This window comes from Eptatretus burgeri, unplaced genomic scaffold (genome assembly GCF_056783735.1).
Source record: "Eptatretus burgeri isolate ZD-2024b unplaced genomic scaffold, Ebu_testis_v1 Ebu_testis_scaffold_892, whole genome shotgun sequence".
Taxonomy (NCBI): domain Eukaryota; kingdom Metazoa; phylum Chordata; class Myxini; order Myxiniformes; family Myxinidae; genus Eptatretus; species Eptatretus burgeri.
In genome coordinates this window covers 1-25,000 of record NW_028222841.1, presented here as the reverse complement: position 1 = coordinate 25,000, position 25,000 = coordinate 1, and the positions used below count along the sequence as shown (strand labels likewise).

Here is a 25,000-nt window from a genome sequence, read left to right as displayed (position 1 = left end):
CAAAAGTTCGAAGATTGGCAGGTTATCTCCGAAATTGGAGGAGTCTTTGGAACCATCTCCAAAGGAAAGAACATTCACACTGCAGAAGAGGTACAATCTTGTTTTACACAGTACTTGTGTCATCCTTTTAAATTATGGGAGCTGGAATACAGCTCATGGGAGAGTGATAACACAGAACAGAAAGAACACGGTGAACACAGACAGTGGGTTAGAGGGACATGGCAGAGGGACATGAGGAAGAAGAATGATAACAAAGGGATGGGAAGATTCTCCTGCCCATGAATTCACCTCTTTTTCTGTTTAGTTGAAAGATACTTTTATTTTAGATACACAGGCCCCACATCATTCACGGAGAAGATTCCATCAAATATGTAATCACAACGAACAAATGTTGTGCAATTTGGGACAGATGATGACTGTCAGAAATCTCACCAAAAAATATTGGAAAAAACCATTTTGAGGCAAAATTGAGGGGGCTTCTTAATTCCTATCATTGGTTTTCCCCAAATTCTCACATCACTTACCTCCACCCCCTCGACTCCCTCACCCCTTACACTTCATTCTTCAATTTCATTTTTCTTCCTCTTCCAATTCCTGCCACTTAACCAGACTCACTTGTGGTGTGACTACACATATCTGTCTCCCTATTCCACTAAGGTATGTCTTTTGTCGATGTAAAGTTGTTCCTTTCTGTCATTTAGCCCCAACATAGACTTCTGTATAAGTAGATGTTATCATTGTATAACCACAACAAACCAATATTGGATATTTACTTGTTTTCCCACAATGTAACTAATGTGGTACAATATGACTCATGTCATCTCTTTCAGGTTCCTTTGAAGAGGGTAAATAAATCGAACTACATTGAAGACGTAAGTTTGTGTGAATATGGAGATAACGGTGTTTAAACTGATGAACAAATCCAATTTCATTTACCTCTGAACTGTTCTGAAAGATGATTGTCTATTGGCGCCTGAGGCTGTGAGTCTCTCTTTTTGTGTGTGACAATTTTGTGGTTTTAGCTTTGGGGCAGGCAAATTAATCTTTATACAGCTTACAAAATGAGTTTGTTCAATTTTCTTCTTTTTTCATTCTTTTTTGCAGTTCATCACTGAAGCTTTCATCTTGAAGGGTCTTGATCGTACAAACATTCGTAAGTGTGGATTTCACTCAAACTTATCGAATGTTGTCTTATCGCAATAATTCTCATCACTGGTTTGCCTTGCATGGCGTTGGCTTCACGGTGAGGGTGCTGGCTTGGGATCCTAGGGTCCTGAGTTCGAGCCCCATTGGCTGTTTAATTAACACCAGGGGGTTGACTCGGCCTGTCATCCTTCCGAGGTCGGCGAAATGAGCATCAGTGTGCTGGTAATCGGGGCACTGCATCAGCGGCAAAGCCACGCCCCAAACCAATGATGCAACCAGCAGCCAAAAAAAGGCTGCACACGAAGGGAACTGGTTTGCCTTCACCTGTCCACTCTATACGAATTGTGATTGATACATACACTACCCATATAACCACCCCTGTCCCATCCCTTGTTTGGACCATTTATATTCCAGTCTGACCCCCCTCCCCTACCCCATCCACCCATGCTTATTTAATAGATGTACTTATGAGTGTTATCCAGGGGGCTGCCTAAATCTTTGCAGACAAGATCATCGATGGTGAAAGGAGCATATCAAAGCTTACCTGTTGATTACTTGTCAGTGGAAGGGTCACACAAAATCCACTTGAGATGTGTTTGATATTGGACGAGTTTCTTTTGTCATTAATGTGTCCCACGATCTTGTTTCCCTGCGGTGAGGAATATTTCCTTTGGAAAAATTAAGTCCAGTTGCCAAATGAGCCTCATGACGGAGTATGTGGATGGAGGTAAGGTTTCTGAAGCCATTTGCTGAAACGTGCTATTTGTGTCCCTCAAGTCCACCTTTGAGCAGATAAATAATTTAGTAATTTGTAATCATGAATTATGATGTCCTGATTGTTGGGGCCTTTTATATTCTGGTTGAGGCTCATGCTCAACAATATATATCTGTTTCAGGAACATAAAGAGCAGAAAAGTACTTTAGTTTCATCCTCTCATGCTCAGAGTCTGTTGCCCCCACAACCACATGTATGAAGCTCAACCATGAAGGTTTTTTTTTTGTATACACCGTCGAGGCTCCAATGAAAGCTAAAACACAAAGCACAGCAAGGGGGGCATGAGACAAGAGGGGCAGGAGAGGGAAGGATAAAACAGTGGGGTTCAGAGACATGAGGAGATCGGTGGAATTGAGAGGGATGGGGTGGGATACACAGGGACTTATAGGTCCTCACATGACAGGAACTTTCAGGAAGGAAAGCAGGGAATTTTGGAGAAGGGTTTGGGGTTGATTAGTGGGGGAAGAAAAGGTCATGGTTTTTGATGGGGGAAAAAAGGGATGGTGGTGAACAGCAGTTTTGAAGACCTGGAGGGAAGAGTGCGGTTGAAGAGAGTGTGGGAATTTGTTCCAAATGTGGAAAAAAGAGGAATGAAAGCATGAAGGTGAGCAGTGATTCTTGATTTTGGTAGTTTCACCAGAAGGGGGGCCAAAGGCCATCCATATCTAGTACCCATCTGTGTCTGCGGACATACTCCTGCAGTTGGGTTTCTTGTTTTCTTAGGAGGTTGGTGGCAGGATTTGCCCTCCAGCCACCATAAAACCCTTCATTCTGCAAAACATAGCACAAAGAAATCTGAAAAACCACTCCGTGGGAGTACCACCTGTGCAGCTGCCCTTCGCAGGGTTGCTCACCAGATGACGGGATTGGGGCAAAGTCTTTGGGACCCCCTATCTTTGATGATAAGAGGGAAACCACGGGGTAACCTTCCAGGGTCAGATTGTGGTTGTGTGTGTCGGGGTGGTGCTGAGGTGTTGTCCACCAGACGGCGTTCTCCTTGGGTTAACCTGAGGTGGTCTTTGGGTGGGTGCCTGATATGTCCTATCCCGAAGAGAGGATGATCACCTGTCTCTCTTATCATCTGAGCTCAAGCGTTTGGACATCGGAATTGCAGCACTCTGAGGTTCGGAGACCGGATTGCGATGAGATCGTGGCGGGTGGTTACAACTCCTTTTGGTCTGGTCACTCTGATGGTTACCATGCCCAAGGAGTTGCTGTAACTGTGTCCAACAAGCTGATGACAATGACAATGGAGGCAACACCGGTCAACGAGCATATTATAAGACTGAGGATTCATCACTCCTTGAGTGTCATTTCCCTGGTCTCTGCATATTCTCTGACTGAGGCGAGTGATCTCACCGTGAAGCACGCATTCCGTGGTTGATCATTGTCCCAGGTGAGATACTATTCTGGCATTAGGGGATTTCAATGCATCCATTGAAACTTTTCAGGATGGTTATGAGATATGTGTTGGTCCCCACGGGTCTGGAACTGTGAACAAGAATAGCACGAAGTTCCTTGACTTTGCAACAAGTCATGGACTTAGGATGGCTGGTTCATGGTTTCAGCACCCACAGGCTCATCCCTGGACTTGGGATTCCATTACAGGTGGTGTGGCAAAGGATATTGACCATGAGTTCATTGATGGTCGCTGGAGGATAATCCAGAACTGCAGGGTCTATCAGAGTGCTCAGTTCCTCAATACGGACCACAGGCTTGTTGTGGCAACTGCGAAGTTGCAGGTTAAATCCAGCAGAATGGTACCATCCCAGACTCGGGCTGGATGTTGGCAAGCTCAAGAATGAGAAAGTCACGAAGTAGTTTGCGAACAGGCTGAGTGGAGATTTGGGATGTCTGAGTGCTTTGGGGAATCCTGAAGAGTTGTGGAGTGCCTTCAAGACCACCGTCCTTAATGTTGCCGTTGGATGTCTTGGAGCTCACCGTCAGGCGAAGAAGAATTTTGTCTCTCAAGGGACACTGGATACCTTTGACCAGAGTCACAGGGTCAGGTTGAATGACAGAGCTGAGCTGTTCAGGGAGTTGAGGTGTAAAACTGTACGTGCAATAAGGGTGGACAAGGAGGCCTATGTGCAAGAAATCTGTGAGGAAGGAGAGCATCACCTATGGTCAAGTGATTCGCGTCCTGCTTACAGGGGAATTCAAGCATTGTGTTCCTCCAAGCCCGTCCCTCGGTGTACTGCAGTTAGAGCGGAGAGTGGTGGGCTCTTGACAGAGGAGTCCAAAGTGAAGGCCCACTGGGCCGGTTACTTTGAGCGGCTGCACCGGACTGATCCAGCAGTTGTCGAGTTGGATGTCAGGGGTTTAACTATCCCTATTGCTGACCCTCCAATCAACTGTGGTCAACCTTCGTTTGTGGAAACAGACTGTGGTGAACCGGTTGAAATGGTTAAAGCTCCTGGGATCTGTGGCATCCATGCTGAACTTCTCAAGGCTGGTGCAAATGCTGCACTCATGTCATTGCATGCTGTCCTGTGCTCTGCCTGGAACACAAGCATCATCCCAACTGACTGCAAGAGGGTCCTTGTTGTCCCTCTCTGGAAAGGGAAGGGTGATAGCCAAGACTGCAACAAGACTGAGGGGTGATGCCGCTCTCAGTGCCGGGCAAGGTCTTTGCTCAGATAATTCTTGATAGGGTTCACCACCATCTGCTTGAGTACCAGTATCCACAGCAGTCAGGCTTTACACCAAAGACGTCAACGATTGACCATATCCTTGCTCTTTGGGTCCTCACCGCACGCAGGCGAGAGTTTCGGCAGGGGCTGCTTGCAGCGAATGTTGATCTCTGTAAAGCGTTTGATTCAGTGAATCAGGATGCCTTCTGGAGAGTTCTTGGTCTTCATGGGTGCGACCAAAACTGATCTATCTGATGTCTGAACTCTACTCTGTTACTGAGAGTGCTCAAAGATGTGGTGGTACCATCTCTGACTTATTTCCAGTTGTTACTGAAGTTCGTATGGCCCCCATACTTTTCAGCACTTGTCTGGACTGGCTTCTGGGGAGGATGTCGGAGAGATCAGGTTGCGGTGCATCCTTTGGAAATGTCAAGATCTCTGACCTTTATTTCGCTGATGATGCAGTCATTTTTGCAGAGACTCTAGATATCCTTTTAGGGGCCCTCGAGGTGCTGAATAAGGAGTCGGAGCCACTGGGATGATGGGTTTCTTGGGTCAAAACTAAGATACAGGCTTTCAATGATATATTGGATGCTGCTGTCCTGTCTTTACCTGATTTTGGTGAGGATGTTGACGTCCTGGAGAGATTCCCTTACCTTGGCAGTGATATTCATGTCTCTGCTGGCTGTGAGTCAGAGGTCAACAGACGTCTGGGTCGGGCCTGGGGAGTCATAGATTCACTGGATCATGGGGTGTGGTGCTGCTGGTACCTGTGCGTGAGGACGAAAGTCTGAGTCTTCAGGTCCTTGGTGGTTCCAGTCTGGCTCTGTGGATGTGAGACTTTGACTCTGACCAGGGATCTGAGACAGAGACTTAATTCCTTTGGTTCCAGGTCACTTCAGAGCATCCTTGGCTCTCACTGGTCAGACCTTGTGTCCATCGAGCGGTTGCTGAAATAATCAAATGAAATTTGCTACCTGCATCTTCCGTGACCTGGCTCGTTTTCCTAACGCTGATCCTGCTCATCAAATGTTTTTCAGCGAGGGAGCCTCGTGAGTGGAGGAGGCCAATGGGCTGACCACATGCTTCGTGGTTGCAGCAAGATGATCAGCATCTCAAGAAGATGGGGATGGGCCACGCTTCTGCCTGGGGGATGGCCAGACGGAGGCTCTTAGAATACCAGCGGAAAGTGGATGCAGCGACTCGCTGCTCCGGCGCATGCTCCCATACTTGACCTGACCTGACCATAGCACAAAACCGCACACATTTAGCACCTGCTGACCAAATCTACTGCGTACTCATAAAACACAGTGATGCAGTATTCAAAAATATCCCTGTATCTCACAAAGTTGTATTTCTTCCGTTGTATTGCAAAGAAAGTTACTTCTTTGTTCAAGTCAATTACAGGAATTTTGACTACAAGCACATGAAATGAATAAAACCGGAAGAGTGGGCAACAGAATATATGTATACTAGCGATACCTGTGCACATGCTTGGGATAGCAGTACAACATAGCTGCTAGCAGACGACAGACCGTACACGGGGAATGCAAAAATGCGCATTGTGCAAAATGCAAGTGGGACTATGGAACGCCAAGACTTCCCAAACATTGTCGGCATATCCACTAAGTGCCACAGCAATTTCATAGGAATCGTGTGACGGCGAGCCGAGTTTTTCGTGTGCAAGCTTGGTATTATAATAGAGATAATTAACGCTTTTAGTTTTAATTGTGCAACACAAAATAATTGGGACATTTTCCGCATCATTTAAGGAATAGAAAAATGTGATTGTTATCCATGTTTTAAGTCTTCTTCTTCTTCTTTCGGCTGCTCCCGTTAGGGGTCGCCACAGCGGATCATCCGTGTGATCCGCATAGTGATTTGGCACAGGTTTTACGCCGGATGCCCTTCCTGACGCAACCCTGGTCGCCTCTTACGACACAGGGATATGGTACACCTATTTTAACCGGGGTATACACCGGCCCAGTATACTGGTACTCATTTCACCGACCTCGGAAGGATGACAGGCTGAGTCAACCCCCTGGTGTATTAATTCAGTGGCCCAACGGGGCTTGAACTCAGGACCTTTTGGATCCCAAGCCGCTGCCCTAACCACTGCGCCAACACCAGGCTGTTATCCATGTTTTAAGTATTAGTCTGAAAATGAGGTTCAATTTGGAGTGTAAAAATTTCTATGACAATTGATCGGTCATCCCTGATACTACATGAGGAATGTTTGACAAAATCAGTACTTAAATGGATACACTGCATACACAGTCATTCAAATGACAAAGCACAGACTTTACAACGACAGAGCACACCACGGATTACAATTTGAACATTTACTGAAATAAAAACCTTTAATTCTGGAATTTTATTGCACCCTGTGCAACCAGGCCTAATGCCGGTGTGGTTTCCCGCCAAAATTTGCTTTCCGTGCAAACATATAAAGTGTGTATAATACCCATGAAGCACGACAGAGCAAAGTGATTGATGATAAAATGAAGGATTACAGGACAAAATAAAACAATCCTGCAGTGGAAATAAGAATAACTCACCGACTTGCTGAGATAACGCACCAATGGAGCAGCTCCGTGAAATGGTGGCCTCAAAGAAACTGCACTGGTTGTTTTTGTTGTTTTTGTTGTTGTAGTTCTTCTTATTATCATGATTCTTCCTCTTCTTCTTCCTCTTCCTCTTCCTCTTTTTCTTCTTCTTTTTCTTCTATGAATTTTGAAGGCGCTTTCAGAGCCAGCAGGCTCCATACCATGCACCTGAACGTGATCAAAATCGCATATTATCCCATCGAGTGCAAGGAAATTTAAATGGATTTCCCACACTCCTTCAGGAATTTTAGTGCCACCTTACAGGGTTGTGGATGCTTCTGGTTCATCAGCCTCAATGCTACCGGTAGATCCAACACCTTGATCCCCTTCACTCCTACATTCTGTACCAGATGCCACCGATGTCCCTCATAAAGAGGGCAATTTTGGAATATATGATTCAGATATTCGTGTTTCCTTCACGGCTCAGAAAACCCCGAAGGGTGGCAAGCAATTTTATACAGATATGAATTGAGGCGACAGTGCCCGAGTCTTGGCCTACCAAGAGCTACCTGGTCTCTCCAGGAAAGCATGGGAAGTTTAACTGGAGATACCACATCTGGATGCACCATGTAACAGAATCTTCCCTTCGTGCTGGAGTCCCACTGAAATTGCCATTTTTTTCTCAATCTGGCCTTTGGCCAGACTAATAATTTCTGATGGTCCCAGGAGGGATTTGGGTGACATTTTGCAGTTTAAGGGCATGCTTCTTCACAAGATCACAAGCCTCATTTCCACCAATGCTGACATGAGCAGGGATCCACCATCGGTCGACCACCAGACCCGTCCACTTCACAATATTAACCAAATGACAAATTCGCAATGGTAATGCCTTAACCTCACTCACTAGGTCTGACTGTCCCACTCTTTCCGCATTAGGCCAAGAACGTTTACCAGCAATGGCCGAGTCGGGGCAGGGGCTCGAGGCTCCAAATTGCCAAGACTCTGCCAAAGAGGAATTGCTCAAAAAACGTACTCCTCGTGAGATGAACCGGCAGAAAGTGATCGAAGGTGGTTGTTTCACTTCTGGACAGTTTTCCAAGTTTTGTTGTGCTTTCGTTGACATGCATATGTTTGAGTTTCTGCATCTTGTATTGAGGACAGGAACCTTGCACTCTTGCAGAACTATTTCAAACTGAGGACAAGCATGTACAGAACCTCAAGATTCTGCAGGATGTGTTCCGTACTCACCTGCAGCCTGTACTCACCCCCAGGGAATTGCAGAATATCTTCCTGAATATCGATCAGATTGTTCCCATACACGGTGAATCACTGCTTGACCAAGAGTCATCTCATACTTTATTTTAGTGGTATCAGTCGTTTTGGCCAAGAATTGAGTTCAAGTTAAAAGTTCAAAATGCAGTTTTGTTGAAGTTGAAATTGCTTTGTGGAACAACTCTATGAAGGTCCTGAACATGTTTTTGAAACAAGCACTGGTGTTTACACGCATGTATTTATTTTTTCATGTATCCCCTGCCCCCCCCCCCTGCCCCCCTCGGTGCAGAAACTTTTAACGAGTCCATGAAGAAGATGAGTGAAAAAAACGACGTGGTTTATGAGATTGGGAATCTCGTACTATATTATGTAAGCAGGTTGTTTGTTTCTCACAAATAATTTTCTAATATTCGCTCCCCTGTGTGCACCCACTCACTACTATACTTTCGACACAATGGCCATTGATGCACATGACTGATGATCACCCAAACATAGGCAATCATGTGCATGATTTACTCGTCCGTTGTTATGCGCAGTTTTCTGGCGAACAAGGGCAAGCGCTGACCAAGGAAGCATGTGAGTTCTGCAGCATGCAGTCGATGGCTGTGGAGATGGCTCATGCCAAGCAGAAGGAGTCTCACTTCCAGCAGCTCATGGCTGTAAGTAACGCATCGCACTGGCAATCGATGTACTGTACAATAAAGGGCCATTTTGTGTTTCTGCAAAAGGACTTAAGAGAGTGCATAATTTATTTGGGGAAATGATGATGTCCTCAAACATTTGAGAACAAGAACAAAACCTTTTCAAAGGTAGATAATGTGTATATATTATATATGTATATTCTTACAGCCATGAGTTCAGTGTTTATGAGAGGGTTAGTCCTTGTTTCTCCTCGGAAGAACCAGAGCTGGGGCCACCACTCACAATTAACTTTCGAGTATGGTGGGTTGCTTAACAACCACAAAAGCCAATAAGTTAACCATGAGTTCCAGTGTCCACTGTCTAATTTGCCATTTAACAAGAGGTCACGTGGCCTCCTGACCGGGGAACGGGCCCTTGGCGATGCACCAATCTTGTCTTGGTTAGATCTTCAGGAAGGCGGCCGAGCGTTGACTGCTGGTGCACACCGACTTTGACAAGGTAATTTGTTTGGGAATTACCTCCCAGTCTATCTATGTTTGGACAATGCAGGATCAATGCAAGGAAATGACAGGTTGGTTTGAAACACACAGACAGAAACCAGCACAGACACGTTGAAACGTCATCAAGGAATTTATTATTGAGAAAAATAAATAAACTGAAGAACTTTCTATCTCCTTGTGATGTAAATGGATGAATTCAAATCATTCAAAATAATCTCAAACGAATAAAGAATTCAACAAGTAGTTGTAGAAAAATGGACAAAGAGCAGATGCTTGTCACTATGCCTCGCTTAACAATTAAACACAAGACATCCGTACCCAGCAGATCATTCAGGAGGAAAAGAAATCCAGTCTCGGCTAACCAAGACAGAAGTCGTCGTGAGTCCAATAAAATGACCCCAAATGTGTATGCGTGCCTGGGTCAGCGCCAGCACCCGACCTCGCCATGCACCCGCCCGCAAATAGGCCCAAACACTAATCGACGTCACGTAGTCACCTCCAGGAACCAGGGACGCCAAGAATCTGGTACGCAAGAGCCAGGGACCAGTAGAACCAGCAGTAAAGAGTAAAAGGTTATCCCAGAAGAAAGAAAGGGAACCTATTATTTACCCTTCTCCAATGCATCAAAGAGTTAAAATCCAGCTAGACAAGGGAATGGGTCTATTCTGAACATGCATTTATGGAAATAACTGTCTGAGGACCTGGATGAGGTGTGCATGAGTGTTTCGCTTTGATGAGGTGTGCATCGGATACGATTCTGAAATCCATCACAATATTTTCTGCAGTTCTACATGATTCTGCTTTTCTCTGTTATTATCTTGTCACAGAGAAAATGTCTTTTAAGATTTCTGTAAGTTTTTCTTCGTCATTTCTGTTGCTCCATTGATCACTGGTTCAATTTTGACGCTCTTCAGATTCCAGGATCTTTTCATTTCATTTTCATTTCTTGATATTTGGTCATTTTCTTGAGTTCTGCGTTGTTTTGGCCAAAATCACTGGGAACTACCTGACACTTCAACGAGCAATGGAATTTATTTCTTTTTTTTATACCTAAGTACTATATCCAACCCTGAAATTCTCACGGTGACGACAGGAAGCTCTAGAGCAGCCCAAAATGCCGACGTCTGCAATTCCAAGACTTTATGCTGATGGAGATGCAACGTCTCACAAAGTACCCACTTCTTCTTGAAAATATGTGCTCAAGTACACGGCAGGTATGTATATTATTGAACGTTTTTAGCTATTTTAATTGGTTCGTGGGATAATAGAAAAGTTCACATTTTATAATCTGACACCAGTCATGTTGTTCGCTGATTTTAACTATCTGGATAAATACCAACGAGCTTTGCCAGTTTTAGACCAAGCCGAAAAGGCTGGAGGTCTGAGAATGCTCCACGCTCTGCAGTCCAATTATTTGTGCCATACATACTGTAAAGAGGTTTGCAAACTGAAAGGAAAACTTTATGCTTGTGTTCACAGTTGCAAATAGCTTTGATGATCAAGTTTGAATTTGTCACTCTCATCTTCTTGGATGAGAGGGATGATTGGCTTTTGAACTTCCTCGTACTGGTGTTGATGTGGAGATTAAAAATACTGATGCAGGCATTCCCTTCTCCTGAGATGAACGTGGGTTTGTTGGGCTTTTGATGCAAGGGTCATTTTGGTCAAAGTGAGCAATATTCTGAAATCTGTTGCAGTTTGTCATCCAGACAAGGATAAGTTGCAGCAGGCTGTGAAGTGTTCTCGCGACATCCTCTTTCACATAAACGAAGCAGTGCGGAAACGGGAATACATTCAGGTGGACCATTCTTTTTCTTCGTGAAGCACCTGTTAAATCTTGTTTGGCATTTCCTTGTGGTACACTGTTCCTGCCCAATTCCATATCTCGTCGATGCATGACGTCATCGACAGGTGCCGAAGAGCAGGCAGGACTCGGTTTTTATTCTGTTTTCTTGTTTGGTTTGTTTGTCTGGGCGATATTTCAGCCATCCTTTGAGCTTGGAAGCTGAAATTTGGAGACAAAAGTGAAGATGTGTTTGGCAAAAACGCTATTTTTATTTTTTGATGAATCAATTATTTGATTAATACTTAATTATTATCGATTTATTAATAACTTATTTATTTTGTTTCTCATCCTGGCAATATCTCGGGCACCTTTTGAGCTCGGAAGCTGATATTTGGACATGACAGTGAACAAGTGAGTTGACTTTAAAGGGTATTTTTGATTTATTGATAAATCAATTTATTGATTAATTTTTCGATTAATTACTTAATTTTCAAAAAGTTACAGATTTGGATGAAATGGTGGTGGTTTAGGTATGCTAATAACCAATTGATTAAGAAATTATATGATTGTTATTTATTTATTTTAATTATTCAATTATTGGACACCACTCCCTCCCAATTCTGACTGCATGTGCTGCAAGGCATCATCGCCGTGAGCCGAAGGCGCACCTGCGATGTCACGCGCTGGAGGATTGTTATTTATTTATTTGGCATGGTGGCAGTGTACTTTGAATATACAGCTCATTCTTGTTTGTTTCTCACTTAAATATTGTTGCCCAAATAACCCTCTTACCTCTCACTATTATCATCAGAAACTGGAGAACTACCAGAAAAAGCTGGACCTGTCAGTCCTTCAGCGCTCAAGTCATCCATTGGACTTGGAGTTCAAGGTATCCAAGCTGTACTTTCCCTTTACAAAATCTATTTTTGTGTTTGAGAGATCTTGGTGAAATTCTGCACTGGCATATGAACATGTTTTTTTGTACTTCTTTGATCCTTAGAAGATCAGATTTGGATGACGCTTGTAAGACCCCAATCCTCTATGTCGGTCTCTTTAAAACAGTGCAAGAGTTGCAAGCTCAACGACAGTCCTGTATATCGCACCCCAATCCCCATGTTAACCCAATATAACTTTCAGCAGACTCAAGATGTTATCTTTGGCTCGCACAAATGTCCACCGGGGCAGGCACCATACAATTGTTATAAAATTTTGATTTTAAATTGGTCTGGGATTATTACCAGCCAGGAATTTCCTCAAAGTCAATGTCGACCCACTTGCGATACAAGATGTGATCTTTAAATTCCAGGATTTTCCACTGAGCCAAATGCGACTTTGTTCACGCTCCAAGGAGGGGACCTCCTCCGCATTGGATCTTTTCTACTCGAACACATTTGTACACCGGCACCAGCATGGAATCCTCTGTGAGGCCGTGCTCCATGCCAAAGTTCCAAAATCCTCTCCCAGGGTTTTGTGGAAAACCCAAGCTGAATGGAGTAAGATACTGTGGGAGGAATCCCCAAACTGGTCCCTGTCCTCATGCCTCATGCAGAATTTACAGGTTTTTTCAGGCAGGGGTGCAGACAGAGTGCATCGGCATTCCCATGAGCCTTCCTGGCTCTACGGGCCACAATTACATTACACGGCTGCAATACAACCACCTTGCAATCTGATCGTTGGGTTCCTTGAACCGTCACAGCCATTACAGGGAGAAATTGTCCGTTATAACCAAACATTTCTGGCAAATCGCATTGCCAATGACTCATTGCGAGTAACCCAATAATTTTGCTCTGGTCTACTCATGGCCAAACTGTCATATGCCAACACTCTTTCGACGCCTCTCCCGCCCCCACCCCTGCCCCTTTGCTGGAGACAAAACTGCACTCAATCCTTCCTGGCTTGCTTCCGTGTCCAGGGTAAAGGTCCCGTCAGCGGTAGAATGAGCTAAAACGGTTGCGGATGTCAAACACCCCTTTGTTTTGAGGATGGCATTGTTGCATCCCTTGGGTCAATTTCTACTGATTTCTTGACACTCCATCTGGGGTCGGTCCAGCTGGAGATTTTTGTCTCTCACCCACAGAAGGTTTATTAACCTCTAATCATTCTCGAGTTTTGAAATGACCGCTGCGTTTGATATGCTTCCTTAATTCCTATACTTCATTGAAGTCTTGGTCTTCTGTGACTCCGCAGTCGGTATAAAACATCCATTCATCCTTTGTGTGTGTGTGTGCTTTATAACGATGGGTCATTGATCTCTCATCTGCAGAACCTTGACCTGACACAGCGGAATATGATCCATGAGGGGCAGCTTTTGTGGAAGGTGAACAAGAAGACGACCTTTGGTGAGTTGAGGACTCACTTGGTCACGGAAAGAAAACTTTAATTTCACAGCACCCTGAGTAAAGTTGATTCAGTCTGTTTGCACGGGTGTTGAAGACTCAATCGCACACCGAATAAACAAGGGTGAAGCCATTTCTACACTATAGAGCCTCATGCATTCTCCTTCTTTCTCAGAAAGATTGCCTGCACTTGCATGATACAATCGTTTGTTCCCAGAACTGCACGTTTTGCTGCTCGAAGACATTTTGGTGCTGATGCAGAAACACAAGGAACGGCTTTTGCTTCGCTGTGACAGCAACAGATTTGCCAGTGCAAAGGATGCCAAGCAGACGTTCAGCCCAGTCATCAAGCTCGACTCGGTGCTGATCAGGCCTGTCGCAAGTGGTCTGTGTCACCTTTCTTACCACAGTTTTCTGTCTCGTCACGTCATATTTCATGATTCCCTTCACCCTCTCTCCTGATTCACAAATGCATTGAGTTCTCTGTCGAGACTAATTTGAATCTCGTTGCTCTATCATGCAAATAGTTTCATTTGATTGTCCAATTTTCTTGCCACAGATGCAAGGGCATTCTTTGTTATCACAACATCCCCATTGGGGCCACAAATTCATGAACTCATCGCTTCCAGCACAAAGAATAAGGACACGTGAGTGCACACAATGTTTTCTTTCTCGTTCTTGTGGAGATATTTCTTGGAAAAGATTGAATGTGTGTTTGGGTGTTTGTTATCATATTTGCCATCCTTTTGAGAAAACATCGCAAAAAGTTGAATTCACAAAATATATTGTTGCGGACCCGGAGTCAGGCGAGAAGACCACGAAAGGGGGGGGGGGGGCGATACCTTGGGTTCCCACCAGATTCTCCGGAATTGCAGGCCTTCACACACGGATAACACCGTGACGCGGCGGCTCGCTCGCTGACCGTGAACGCCAATAACCAAATCACGTGACTGAGGGTCCTCCGTCTAATGGAACCGGTTACATTAAATGGTCACTTGATCTAATTACCGCTGGACACGCCCTCGGTACGCCTTGTTCAAACCGGATCACCTTACCGGATCAGATGCAGTCGAGCATACCTGCCAAGGATGTACCGGTGAGAAAAACAAATTGTTGGGGGACAACATCCCAGTTCTGCTGGGATACGGACCATGCTGGACCATTGAAGGAAAAGACAGAAACGAGCTGGGAACATTTATATCCAAAGCATTTATTTACAATCATGCGAGGAAAGGTATGTGGCACAGTAAATGGGTTTTGTTATTATGTACAGCAGGGATAGCAAGGAATTCGTAGGGAACGACAAAAGGCAAGCAATTTACAAAAGCAGACACAGAACAGACTTATCCCGTGATATCTTCTACAATCTTAACTTATGCCATGACAGGTGCCATCACATACACACACACACACGCACGCACACACACACAGAAGATTTGTTAGCCAGAGAGAAGGAGAGTAGATCAGAATTAACGGCCTCTCAATACCTGGCACGGTCGACCGATTAACAGGCCTGGCTTACGACACCATTCTTGGGGCGATGGACGAATGCCAGCTAGCAGCCATTTGCTGGAACAATGAAACGTAAATGGGCAACCATCACCTCTCTTTTCAGCAGGACACGAACAACAGCCAGTTAATGTCCACAGAGCTGCTGAACTGGGTGTCGATCCCGATGGAAAAATGTCGATGCCTGAGCTAAATGATCCGAGACCACAGCCATGTTTGAGTCAGAATAAAGTGTTCAGGAAAAGCCCGTGAGGTGTTTAATGACTCACATGTCCTGTGAGTCCAGTGTTAGAATGACAACCCAAATAAAATGTGTAAACAAGTCGTCGATTTCCAAGCCAATGTGTTTTGACAGAAAGAGAATAGAATGAGTCTCCGTTGGGCCGACGGTAATCTATCGCATGCACGGACGCTGAATATTGCTCATGCAGAAAATTAAAACTGATGTAAAATCATACGTCATGAACGTGTCGTAAAGAGGAAAAGGTTATCCCATAAGAAAGAAATGAAATCTGTTCTCTACCCTTCTGCAACGCATCAAAGAGTGAGAATCCCACCAGACAAGGGGATGGGTCGATTCTGAACCTGCATTTATGGAAATATCTGTCTGAGTACCCGGATGTTGTGTGCATTACTTGGATCCGATTCTGAAATCCACAACAATATCTTGTCGCGTGGGTGGCCGGTTCAGGTTTAACCCCCGACCCAATTTTGTGGTGACGGGCGGTTAACAGCCCCCGGATGGCTGAACTTCTCCCTTGGAGGCCCACAGCTGAAACTCGGACATGAATGCGTGCATGCCGGAAAAGGGCGCAATGGCGGAGGGGCAGAGGACCACAGCACGGGGGGTGGGGGAGGGGGGGTGGATTATACTCGAACCCCACAAAAAATACATGGATACAGTTTGTCAAAATGAGCACATTTAAAGAAAATAGGCAAATATTTACAAAGGACAACAATTCAAAAGGTAATGATAATAACGTGAAGTAAATAAATCCTAAAGTTGAGGCACCTCTTCACCTGGACTTAAATACAAAGGAGAGCAAAATAAAACGTAAACCCTTCCTTTATTCTTGTCGCGAGCTTGGCCCACAGCTGTCTTTGTGGAATTTGGAATTGAGGCGCTTCCACCAGCACGTGCACACGCGCGCAAAATGGCGCCAAGTCGCTTCTCTCGCAGCAGGACAAATGTATGTCAATCAATCCACGAGTGGCACTCAACAACAAGGCTCAGAGACCCAGTGCAGCTGCTTCATGCATCGATCGTCGTCACCGACCTCAACTTGACAAACACGAGGATCGTGGTCCGTTTTTCACAACTCAACCAAGAGCCAAAGGCCAGCATCTTGCTTCACCATGGGAGCCAGATCGTCTCAACACGAGGACAAGAACCGTGCCCCACTCTTTGTGCGTCGAGGGAAAGGCAGCCTTAAAGCCCTGTTCTTACAGGCCATCTCCTAACTCCATCCATTTTGAACTTCTTTTTTTTTTGTGTTCCTTCCCTCAACTCAACTCTGCCTCGTGCGTGCGCTTAACCTGAACTCCACTCTCCTTCAATGTGCAACCAACCCCACTTTTTCGACGTCACACCGAATCATCCTTCGTCTCCGGGGCATGGCTTGCTCGCACGAAACCCGGGAAGGCAAGGCTTCTGCCTGCTCGGCGAGCTTCTGACATCACGCCCATCAATCATCAGCCTCGGGGGCGTGAGTTTGCGTGCCATCACCCTGGGAGGTGGGGCTTCTGCCTGCTCGGCACGTTTGCTTGTTTCCCATCATGGTTTTGGTCATAAAAAATATCAGGAAAGGTCACAGGAGGACAACATATACTGGGGAAGCTTATTCTTAAACCCTAGCTAATTAACACCTTCCCATTAACCCCACCTTTCTCGGCTTCACGCTGTGACAACCAACGCATTTGGATCATTGGTATCTCCCATGGTGAGGCTGAGTCTTTGGGCCTCTCTCTGAGGCTGAGTCTCACTCTCTCACCACAGGCAGGTTGGTGGTCTTTCTGTCTTCTACCGTCACCTCTCCGGTCTCACTCCACCCCGCACTCTGTCTGTAATAGGTTCCACCCCCCCCCCACCATATTTCCGCCGGGCGCTCAAGTTCTGGTAGAACTACAAAAATCGCAAATCACTGCTCACCTTCACTCTTTCATTCCTCTTTTTCCCCACCTTTGGAATAAACTCCCACACACTTTCAATCCCATTCGTCCCTCAAGGTCTTCAAAACAGCTGTTCACCCCCACCTCTTCTCTTCCAGCATCCAAAACAACAATCTTTTCCACCCCCATTAATCCACCCGAAACCCGCCACCTTCAAATTCCATGCCTTCCTTCCTGAAAGTCTCTGTGGTGTCCATCTTGTCTACCCCATGTTCCCCTCCCCATCTCTCTCCCTTCCACAGATCTCTGAATGTCTCTGTTCCCCACTGTTTGTCCTTCCCTCTCCTGCCCCTCTTCCCTCCTGTCCCAATTGTTGTGCATTGTGTGTTCGTTCTCCTTCGAGCTTTGACATTGTGTATAAAAAAGAAAACACGACACCACCCCCCCCCCCCGTGTGGTGACACTTGACACTGAAGCTCACAGTTTCCCTACTTAATTACATTGACATGTCTCCCACACGTCCACGGACCAAAAAACCCAATTAAATCCTAAATTCTCCATTAAATTCTTCCATCGACCTCACAACCGAAACAATATATAATGATAAAAAAGATGATTTTTCTCGGACGTTTTACGAGTTTATCTTTGTTTAAAATACATTTATCACAAGTATCCACCTCCCACTTATAATACTTAATCTTTGCTTCTCATAAAGAAATGAAAATCTCAGAGGGTTTATTTTCATCGGTTAATTTTCAGTTAAAACATGAAATGGAGAGGAAATCAAAGAGTTTTCAAATAAATTCAACCAATAATTTTCACAGAAAGATGTGTTTTCTGATCCAATTGTTGTTGAATATTCATCGATGGCCCAACTCATTTGGTCTACATTAGGTTCAGACAATTTAAAAAGGTGAAAGATTTCAATGAGCACAGAATCGACTTCTGTTTTTAGGGAAGATCCATTTTTGTGTTTGCAGCTGGATGCACTTCCTGGAGGAAGCTTGCAAGAAGCAAAAGCTACATGGCTGCTCCGACCACTTCTAGAAGTTGCAGGGCCCACCATGTCTGCATCACAATGAAAAAAAGTCATGAGGATCATGTTTTCAAACTGAAAATGTCACTTCCAGGTATTTCCCACAGCTTCACTCCCCTCACATTCCATCATTGCACCTTTTTCTACCCCCGTTTCCAGTGAACCACTCCGTTTCTTGCTGCGGTCACATTTACCTTTGAATTTTCTTCACAGCTTCGGACAAAATGGAAGTTGTTCATCGGTTGGTTGTATTGTAAATTGAGCAGTGCTGTGGCCAGCAATACCTGTCAACACAGCTTAGATTGAGGCCATGCTTGCCCCATGTGATCAATTCACATCCTCGATATACATCTCAAGATTTAATTGTATACTGCCACACCACATGACCCATGTCTTCATCATTTTCACACTGTGTGCACCCTGGGTATCGGATGATATGTTTAAAGTTTGACATAGTGAGGTTAAGCGGTTTCTTCCATGAGCCGAGACCATGTATTTATGCACATATATTGTTGTTGTTGTTGTTATTGTTGTTGTTGTTGTTGTATGCAAAACGGCATGCCTTAAGGCAATGGTGCCCTACAAACAGTGATCTCTGATTCATACTCTTACCTGCACTCCAACCCTTTCCTTTTTGCCATAGTACATGAGAAGCATACATGCACACACGCCATTCAATGGGAAATTGTTAAAAAGCACGCCGCGATGCCTTCCGTGGCTCGGATCATCCCCATCCCTGCTGCACACTAAATAACCCACACACGAGAATTCGCGTGCCATTATTTAATTTAAATCTGCATGCCAATTCCCAACTGGCACCGCACCTAACTCCACAACTCACTCACCAAATCTCACCACTTTGACCACAAACGCCTCCCGCACATGGGAAAAATATTCCCACTCTCCCTCATACCTCTGCATCACCACAATTCACCACTCTATTTTGAGGAGCACCATGCGTCAGAGTGTGCATGGTGCCGCGCGATGCTCAACAATGCAAGAGACGCCAATAGCTCCACCGCGTCTCACCGGAAACGTCCCGGGTCAGCATCCGGAATTGATACAGCCCTCATCCAGTCGTCACGCCACGGCAAGACCGAGAGCAATGAGGAGGGGTTCGGGTCCTGAGTGTGAATCAGAAGGGTGATCCGAGAGTTTGGTTCGGATCCCGGGTGTACATTTTGACTCGTGAAGGAGCCCGTGGGTGGCAAAGAAAGCCCGCTGTCATCCGACATTCAGACTGCACTTGGTGCACATTCAGGGCCGGGATGCCGGCTTGGGGAGCATGCCCCATGATCAGTCATGGGCTTCGAGCCATGCCGGTGCTGGGAGGCATCTGAGCCGGTTTCTGGTCCCAGAGCCAAGCAGGGCATGGCTAGGGCCGCTGTGGCTCAACAGAAGTGCAGGATTTGGCCCACAGTGCGTCGCTTTCCGTTCCTCACCCCACCCTTCACCTGGGGCTTATAAAAGGGTAGCGTGGAGTCATTCGAGCCTCTTCTTCAGAACATTATTTGTGTCCGTTTGCCGTCCAGAATGCGCTTCTTCTTGGAGAGCTTCTTCTTCCTCGAGAACCTGATCCGAGGTGACTGCCATCCTTTGACACTCCCTGCCTTGCTGTCGAAGTCCCACCACCCCTGCGCAGCCAGACGAACCAGTGCGGAGCGCACGTTGCCTTGAGCCCCGGCGAATAAATAAGCAGGATATAATGCGCCATATCACAAGGTGGGAACGCTCAGGCAGAGCATCCCAAAGAGGTTCATGCTTCACATACAGACTGTTAAACGGTTTGGTTCGGGATCTTTCTCCTCATACATCTGTTCTGCTCTCTCTGTCCACCCCTCTATCCTGTCTTCTGTGGATGCACAAAGAAGAACATTACTGACTCGCAATCCCATTTTCCTCTGGCACGACACCGTAACACTAATGTCGCCTACATCGCACCTCCTCACTCCCACACTGGACACACCAATATATTTCCAACGACCCCTCCCGAAGCGTCATGGTCCACGTTGGTCAGCCGACCATGCCAGGTATTTGGAGGGTGCTCAACCTCACCCTTCTCTTTCGATCTTTGCTCTCTCACTCTGTGTGTGTGTGTGTGTGTGTGTGTGTGTGTGTGTGTGTGTGTGTGTGTGTGTGTGTGTGTGTGTGTGTGTGTGTGTGTGTGTGTGTGTGTGTGTGTGTGTGTGTGTGTGTGTGTGTTTGATGGCGCCTGTCCAAGATGAAGTAAGATTGTAGAAGATAGTCGGGATAATCTTGCTCTGTCTTTTAAAAGTTGCCTTTTGCCACACCCAACAAATTCCTTGCTATCCCCTGCTGTACAGAAAAAAATAAACCCCATTCTCTGTGCCACATACTTTTCCTCGCTCGATTGTAAATACATGTGTTATTGAGAAATGTTCCCAGCTCGTTTTCCTGTTTTCTTTCATTGGTCCAGCATGGCCTGCACCCGAGCTTCGCTGTTATTCCCCAACGATCTGTTTCCTTGCCGGTACATGCTGGGCAGTTCCGCTCGACTGAATCTGATCTGGTAAGATGATCCGGTTTGAGCAAGTGTGTACTGAGGGTGTGTTCTCCAGTAATTACATAAAGGTAAACGGTATTAATTAGACGGAGGAGCCCAATACAAGTCATGTGGTCGACTTATTGGCATTTGTGGTCGATTCACGACCCACCAATTCACAGTTATTCTTTTGTGATGGCCTGCGATTCCGGAGAGTCTTGTGGGAACACCCCCGACCCCGGGTCTGCAACAATATATATATATATATATATATATATATATATATATATATATATATATGTATATGTATGTATATATATATATATATATATATATATATATATATATATATATATATATATATCTTCTTCTTCTTCTTTCGGCTGCTCCCGATAGGGGTCACCACAGCGGATCATCCATATGATCCGCATAGTGATTTGGCACATGTTTTACGCCGGATGCCCTTCCTGACGCAACCCTGGTCGCCTCTTACAACAGAGGGATATATATATATATATATATATATATATATATATATATATATATATATATATATATATATATATATATATATATATATATATATATATATATTGTTGCAAATTCGCGCCCGCCGGCGTCTGAACGACCACGTAACTCGAATCGCGACACGTCGCCCACCAGACGGACAATTTCGTCGTGACCCTCTCGGAACAACGCCGGGAGCTAGTCACGGGTGGGGGTTTAACCTCACCACGATCGTGCCAATTGCCCACCCGCGCAGGATAGGGTTGCTCGCCCAATTCGATCTACCTATGTACCTGCGTGAATGGTCGACCGGGCGATCGTACCACGCCACAAGCCGACTCTGGACACGAACCGCTGAAGTGGTCCGTTCCGTGCTACAGTGATAACCGAGTGGTGTTATCGTCTGCCTTGACGGTTCCGATTAATTACCGGGATGTTGCACCCACTACGAACCCCTTACGTGAAGCAGGATGGAGATTCAATAGAGAAAAGAAGAAGAGAAACGGGCACAGTTCAACAAACAAGCATTTTATGACACGACACATGGAAAGCACGTATATACAGCCATACAAAAATGCACAAAAAGCAAATGCAAGAAAATAAGTTAAAACCGACTATACGCGTACACACGGCAACACTTACACAGTTTTACTTCACAGACGGCGCCAACACACATTTACACAAAAGCAAAAGAAGGAAGCCACCCTCACAGACAAGGAGGCAGACTGGCCCGTAGGCCAAATGTGTACGGGACCTCGAGGAGCGGCCAGGTCTGCGAGACCGGGAGGTCTTACCCGCATCCTCGTGATGCGTTGATGGGCTTGCCGCAAAGTGTCCGCGCTGCTGTACCCCGACTCCGTGCCCCTGGCATGCTCGTTGGCACCATGTTTGGGGTGGGGGAGCAACGGGGCCCCCTTTGCACTATCTCAGCGTGGGGGAAGGGGAAATTGTTGATGCCCTGGGGGACGGGAGTGGCTGGCTGGCTTGGGTCCCGTGACGAGACGAGCGATCCCCCACACCGCAACCTCTTCGCCGACCGCCGTCCTCCTTGCCTCAGGCCTGAGCTCCCTTGCTCTGACCCGCCGCCTGCAGCTCCACCATGCGCATTCCCCTTCTTCCAGCTCAACTCTCAACTCCGCTTCCCACCGCTCAACGCTCCACGCTCCACGCCTCTCGCTTCTCTCACAACCAACTCCCCAGTTCCACACTCTCCTCCCAGTTCCACTCTCTCCTCACGAGTCGCCTTGCGCTCATCATTTTATAGCTCTCAGGAGGCGCCGATATGCAAATTCCCGGATCAGGACGCGATTGGAGGCAGGGCCACACCGCCCCCCCCCCGGTCAGCCATTGGTCGGGCAAAAATGGGCGTGAACCTCCCCTGATCCTAAAATTTGCATAGTCGGACATGGACGGAATTCACCTACACCGCCTGGAGGCGGGGCCAAGCCGCCTCGCGCTTGCCCATTGGACGGAGGAGAAGTGGGTGTGAAGCATTCCTGATCCGCGGATCGACGCGTTCAGCCTCCATGGCCGAACGGCTCCGGGAACACGACGTTTGGTGTTGACTGGTGGTGTTTGGGAATGGCCGTAGAAGTGATGATGTGGGATGAAGTTGTGAAGGTAAAGGCGAAGGTGGTGGTGTTTGCGAATCGTTGTAGAAGCGATGATGTGGTAGCGTAGGTGGTGGAGGTGGCGTCGTTGTAGTGTGGTTGGCGCTGTGGTGGGGATGGCGTGGTTGTTGAGATGCTGTTTGTTTGAAATTAAAGACAGAACAGAGAAATGGCGAACTCAAAGCGTTGCAGCCCAGATGGATCACATAAATTCCCTCTATACAACGGGTTTGGGCTAACTACACATGTACCTCTGGAGATATCTCACCTGAGGGCCCTTTAAGGTGTAATGCGAATTTCCACAACCGTAACTATATATATATATATACATATTTGTGGAAATATGTATACGTATATACATGTCCCTACATATGCAGGTATGTATATATATATAGATATTATACATATGCAGGTATGTATAATATCAGAGTATATATATATATATATATGTATATATATATATATATATATACATATATATATATATATATATATATATATATATATATATATATATATATAATTTATATATATACATATATGTGTATATATTATATATATACATATATATATATATACATATATTATACATATATACATATATTATATACATATATTATATACATATATATATATACATCTATTATATACATATATATACATATATTATATACATATATATATATATACATATATTATATACATATATATATATATATATATATATATATATATATATATATATATATATATATATATATATATATATATATACATATATATATATATACATATATATACATATATATACATATATATATATATATATATATATATATACATATATATACATATACATATATATATATACATATATTATATACATATATATATATACATATATTATATACATATATTATACATATATACAATATACATATATTATATATATACATATATATATATATATATATACATATATGTGTATATTGTTATGGTCATGGGTACCGAATGTAATTTGAGGGGGTTAATCATCGTTTCTCCTCAGAAGAACCGGACCTAGGGCCACCGCTCACAGTAAACTTTGTGGTGTTGCGGATTGCTTAACAACCATGAATGCTTATCAGTTAACCATGAGTTCCAGTGTCCACCGTCTCATTTTCCATTTAATTTGAGGTCACGTGGCCTCCTGACCGGGAACGCGCCCTCGGCGATGCACAAATCTTATCTTGATTGGATCTTAAGTAATGCAGCTGAGCGTTTACCACTTGTGCATGCTGACGATGACAGGTTAATTATTTTGGGAATTACCTCCCAGTCTGTCGAAGTTTGGACGATGCTGGATCAATGGAAGGAAATGACAATCACGGACAGGTTGAAACGTCAACAAGGAATTTATTACTTAAAAAATACATAAACTGAATAACTTTTTATTTCCTTGTAGATGAAATGGATGAATTCAAATCAATCAAATGTTCATTCAACCAACTGTCTGGAGCTGTAACCAACCCTCAAAAGCTGTGACCAACCCTCAAGAGCTTCACCAACCGTCAGGAGCTGTCACCAACTGTCAGGAGCTTGTGGAGCTGTCACCAACCGTCAGGAGCTGTAATCAACCGTCAGGAGCTGTAACCAACTGTCAAGAGCTGTCTCCAACCGTAAGGAGCTATCAGAGCTGTCACCAACCATTAGGAAGGTGGTCCTTCCATCTGTTTTATGGGTGACCAGTGTGGGTGGAGCCTCAAGCAGACTTTAGCCAAATCCTGCTTGCTGATTGGTGCATCGCTGCACGTGACCTCCAACCGTCAATTATCGCGCTCATTCTCCCCTCACCATTGAACGAGATGCATCGCCCAATTAACACAGGCCTGGCTTATGATGCAATGTTCTGTGCGCTGTTCAACGCCAGAAAGCAGCCATTTGCCGGAACAACCGAGCGATATCTCAAAAAGTTGTTTCCGGGTCCACATGAAATTTGGTGGGCAGGTTGGGTGTGTGACAAGGACGAACTGGATAGATTTTGGTGAAGATCCGTATCCAACGACTCAAATTTTCAGAGTGATTCTTCACCAGTGAGAGAGAAGGCCAAA

The 25,000-nt window shown here is 45.1% G+C and overlaps 1 protein-coding gene and 1 long non-coding RNA gene across 2 annotated transcripts; both read left to right on the top strand.

Annotated features, from left to right (window-relative positions):
* The first annotated feature begins 6 nt into the window (after positions 1–6).
* Positions 7–13,625, top strand: LOC147007026 (rho guanine nucleotide exchange factor 11-like). Its single transcript, XM_085867628.1, has 11 exons — positions 7–90; positions 831–872; positions 1,105–1,153; positions 8,037–8,168; positions 8,281–8,421; positions 8,662–8,741; positions 8,909–9,031; positions 11,212–11,312; positions 11,677–11,711; positions 12,112–12,189; positions 13,564–13,625. The coding sequence occupies exons 4-8, from the start codon at positions 8,057–8,059 to the stop codon at positions 11,248–11,250; spliced, it is 495 nt and encodes a 164-aa protein (XP_085723754.1). The 5' UTR covers positions 7–90; positions 831–872; positions 1,105–1,153; positions 8,037–8,056; the 3' UTR covers positions 11,251–11,312; positions 11,677–11,711; positions 12,112–12,189; positions 13,564–13,625.
* Positions 13,626–19,777: 6,152 nt separating this feature from the next.
* Positions 19,778–24,808, top strand: LOC147007025 (uncharacterized). Its single transcript, XR_015054465.1, has 3 exons — positions 19,778–20,320; positions 20,728–20,820; positions 24,355–24,808. It is a non-coding gene; the product is annotated as an uncharacterized LOC147007025 (long non-coding RNA).
* The last annotated feature ends 192 nt before the right edge of the window (positions 24,809–25,000 follow it).

Bases quoted from the DNA above. Each gene is read 5' to 3' on its own strand.
- LOC147007026 (XM_085867628.1), top strand. From the start codon at position 8,057: ATGGCCGAGTCGGGGCAGGGGCTCGAGGCTCCAAATTGCCAAGACTCT. The intron at 8,169-8,280 runs GTGGTTGTTTCA...GCACTCTTGCAG, and splicing joins CCGGCAGAAAGTGATCGAAG to AACTATTTCAAACTGAGGAC. The intron at 9,032-11,211 runs GTAAGTAACGCA...AATCTGTTGCAG, and splicing joins ACTTCCAGCAGCTCATGGCT to TTTGTCATCCAGACAAGGAT.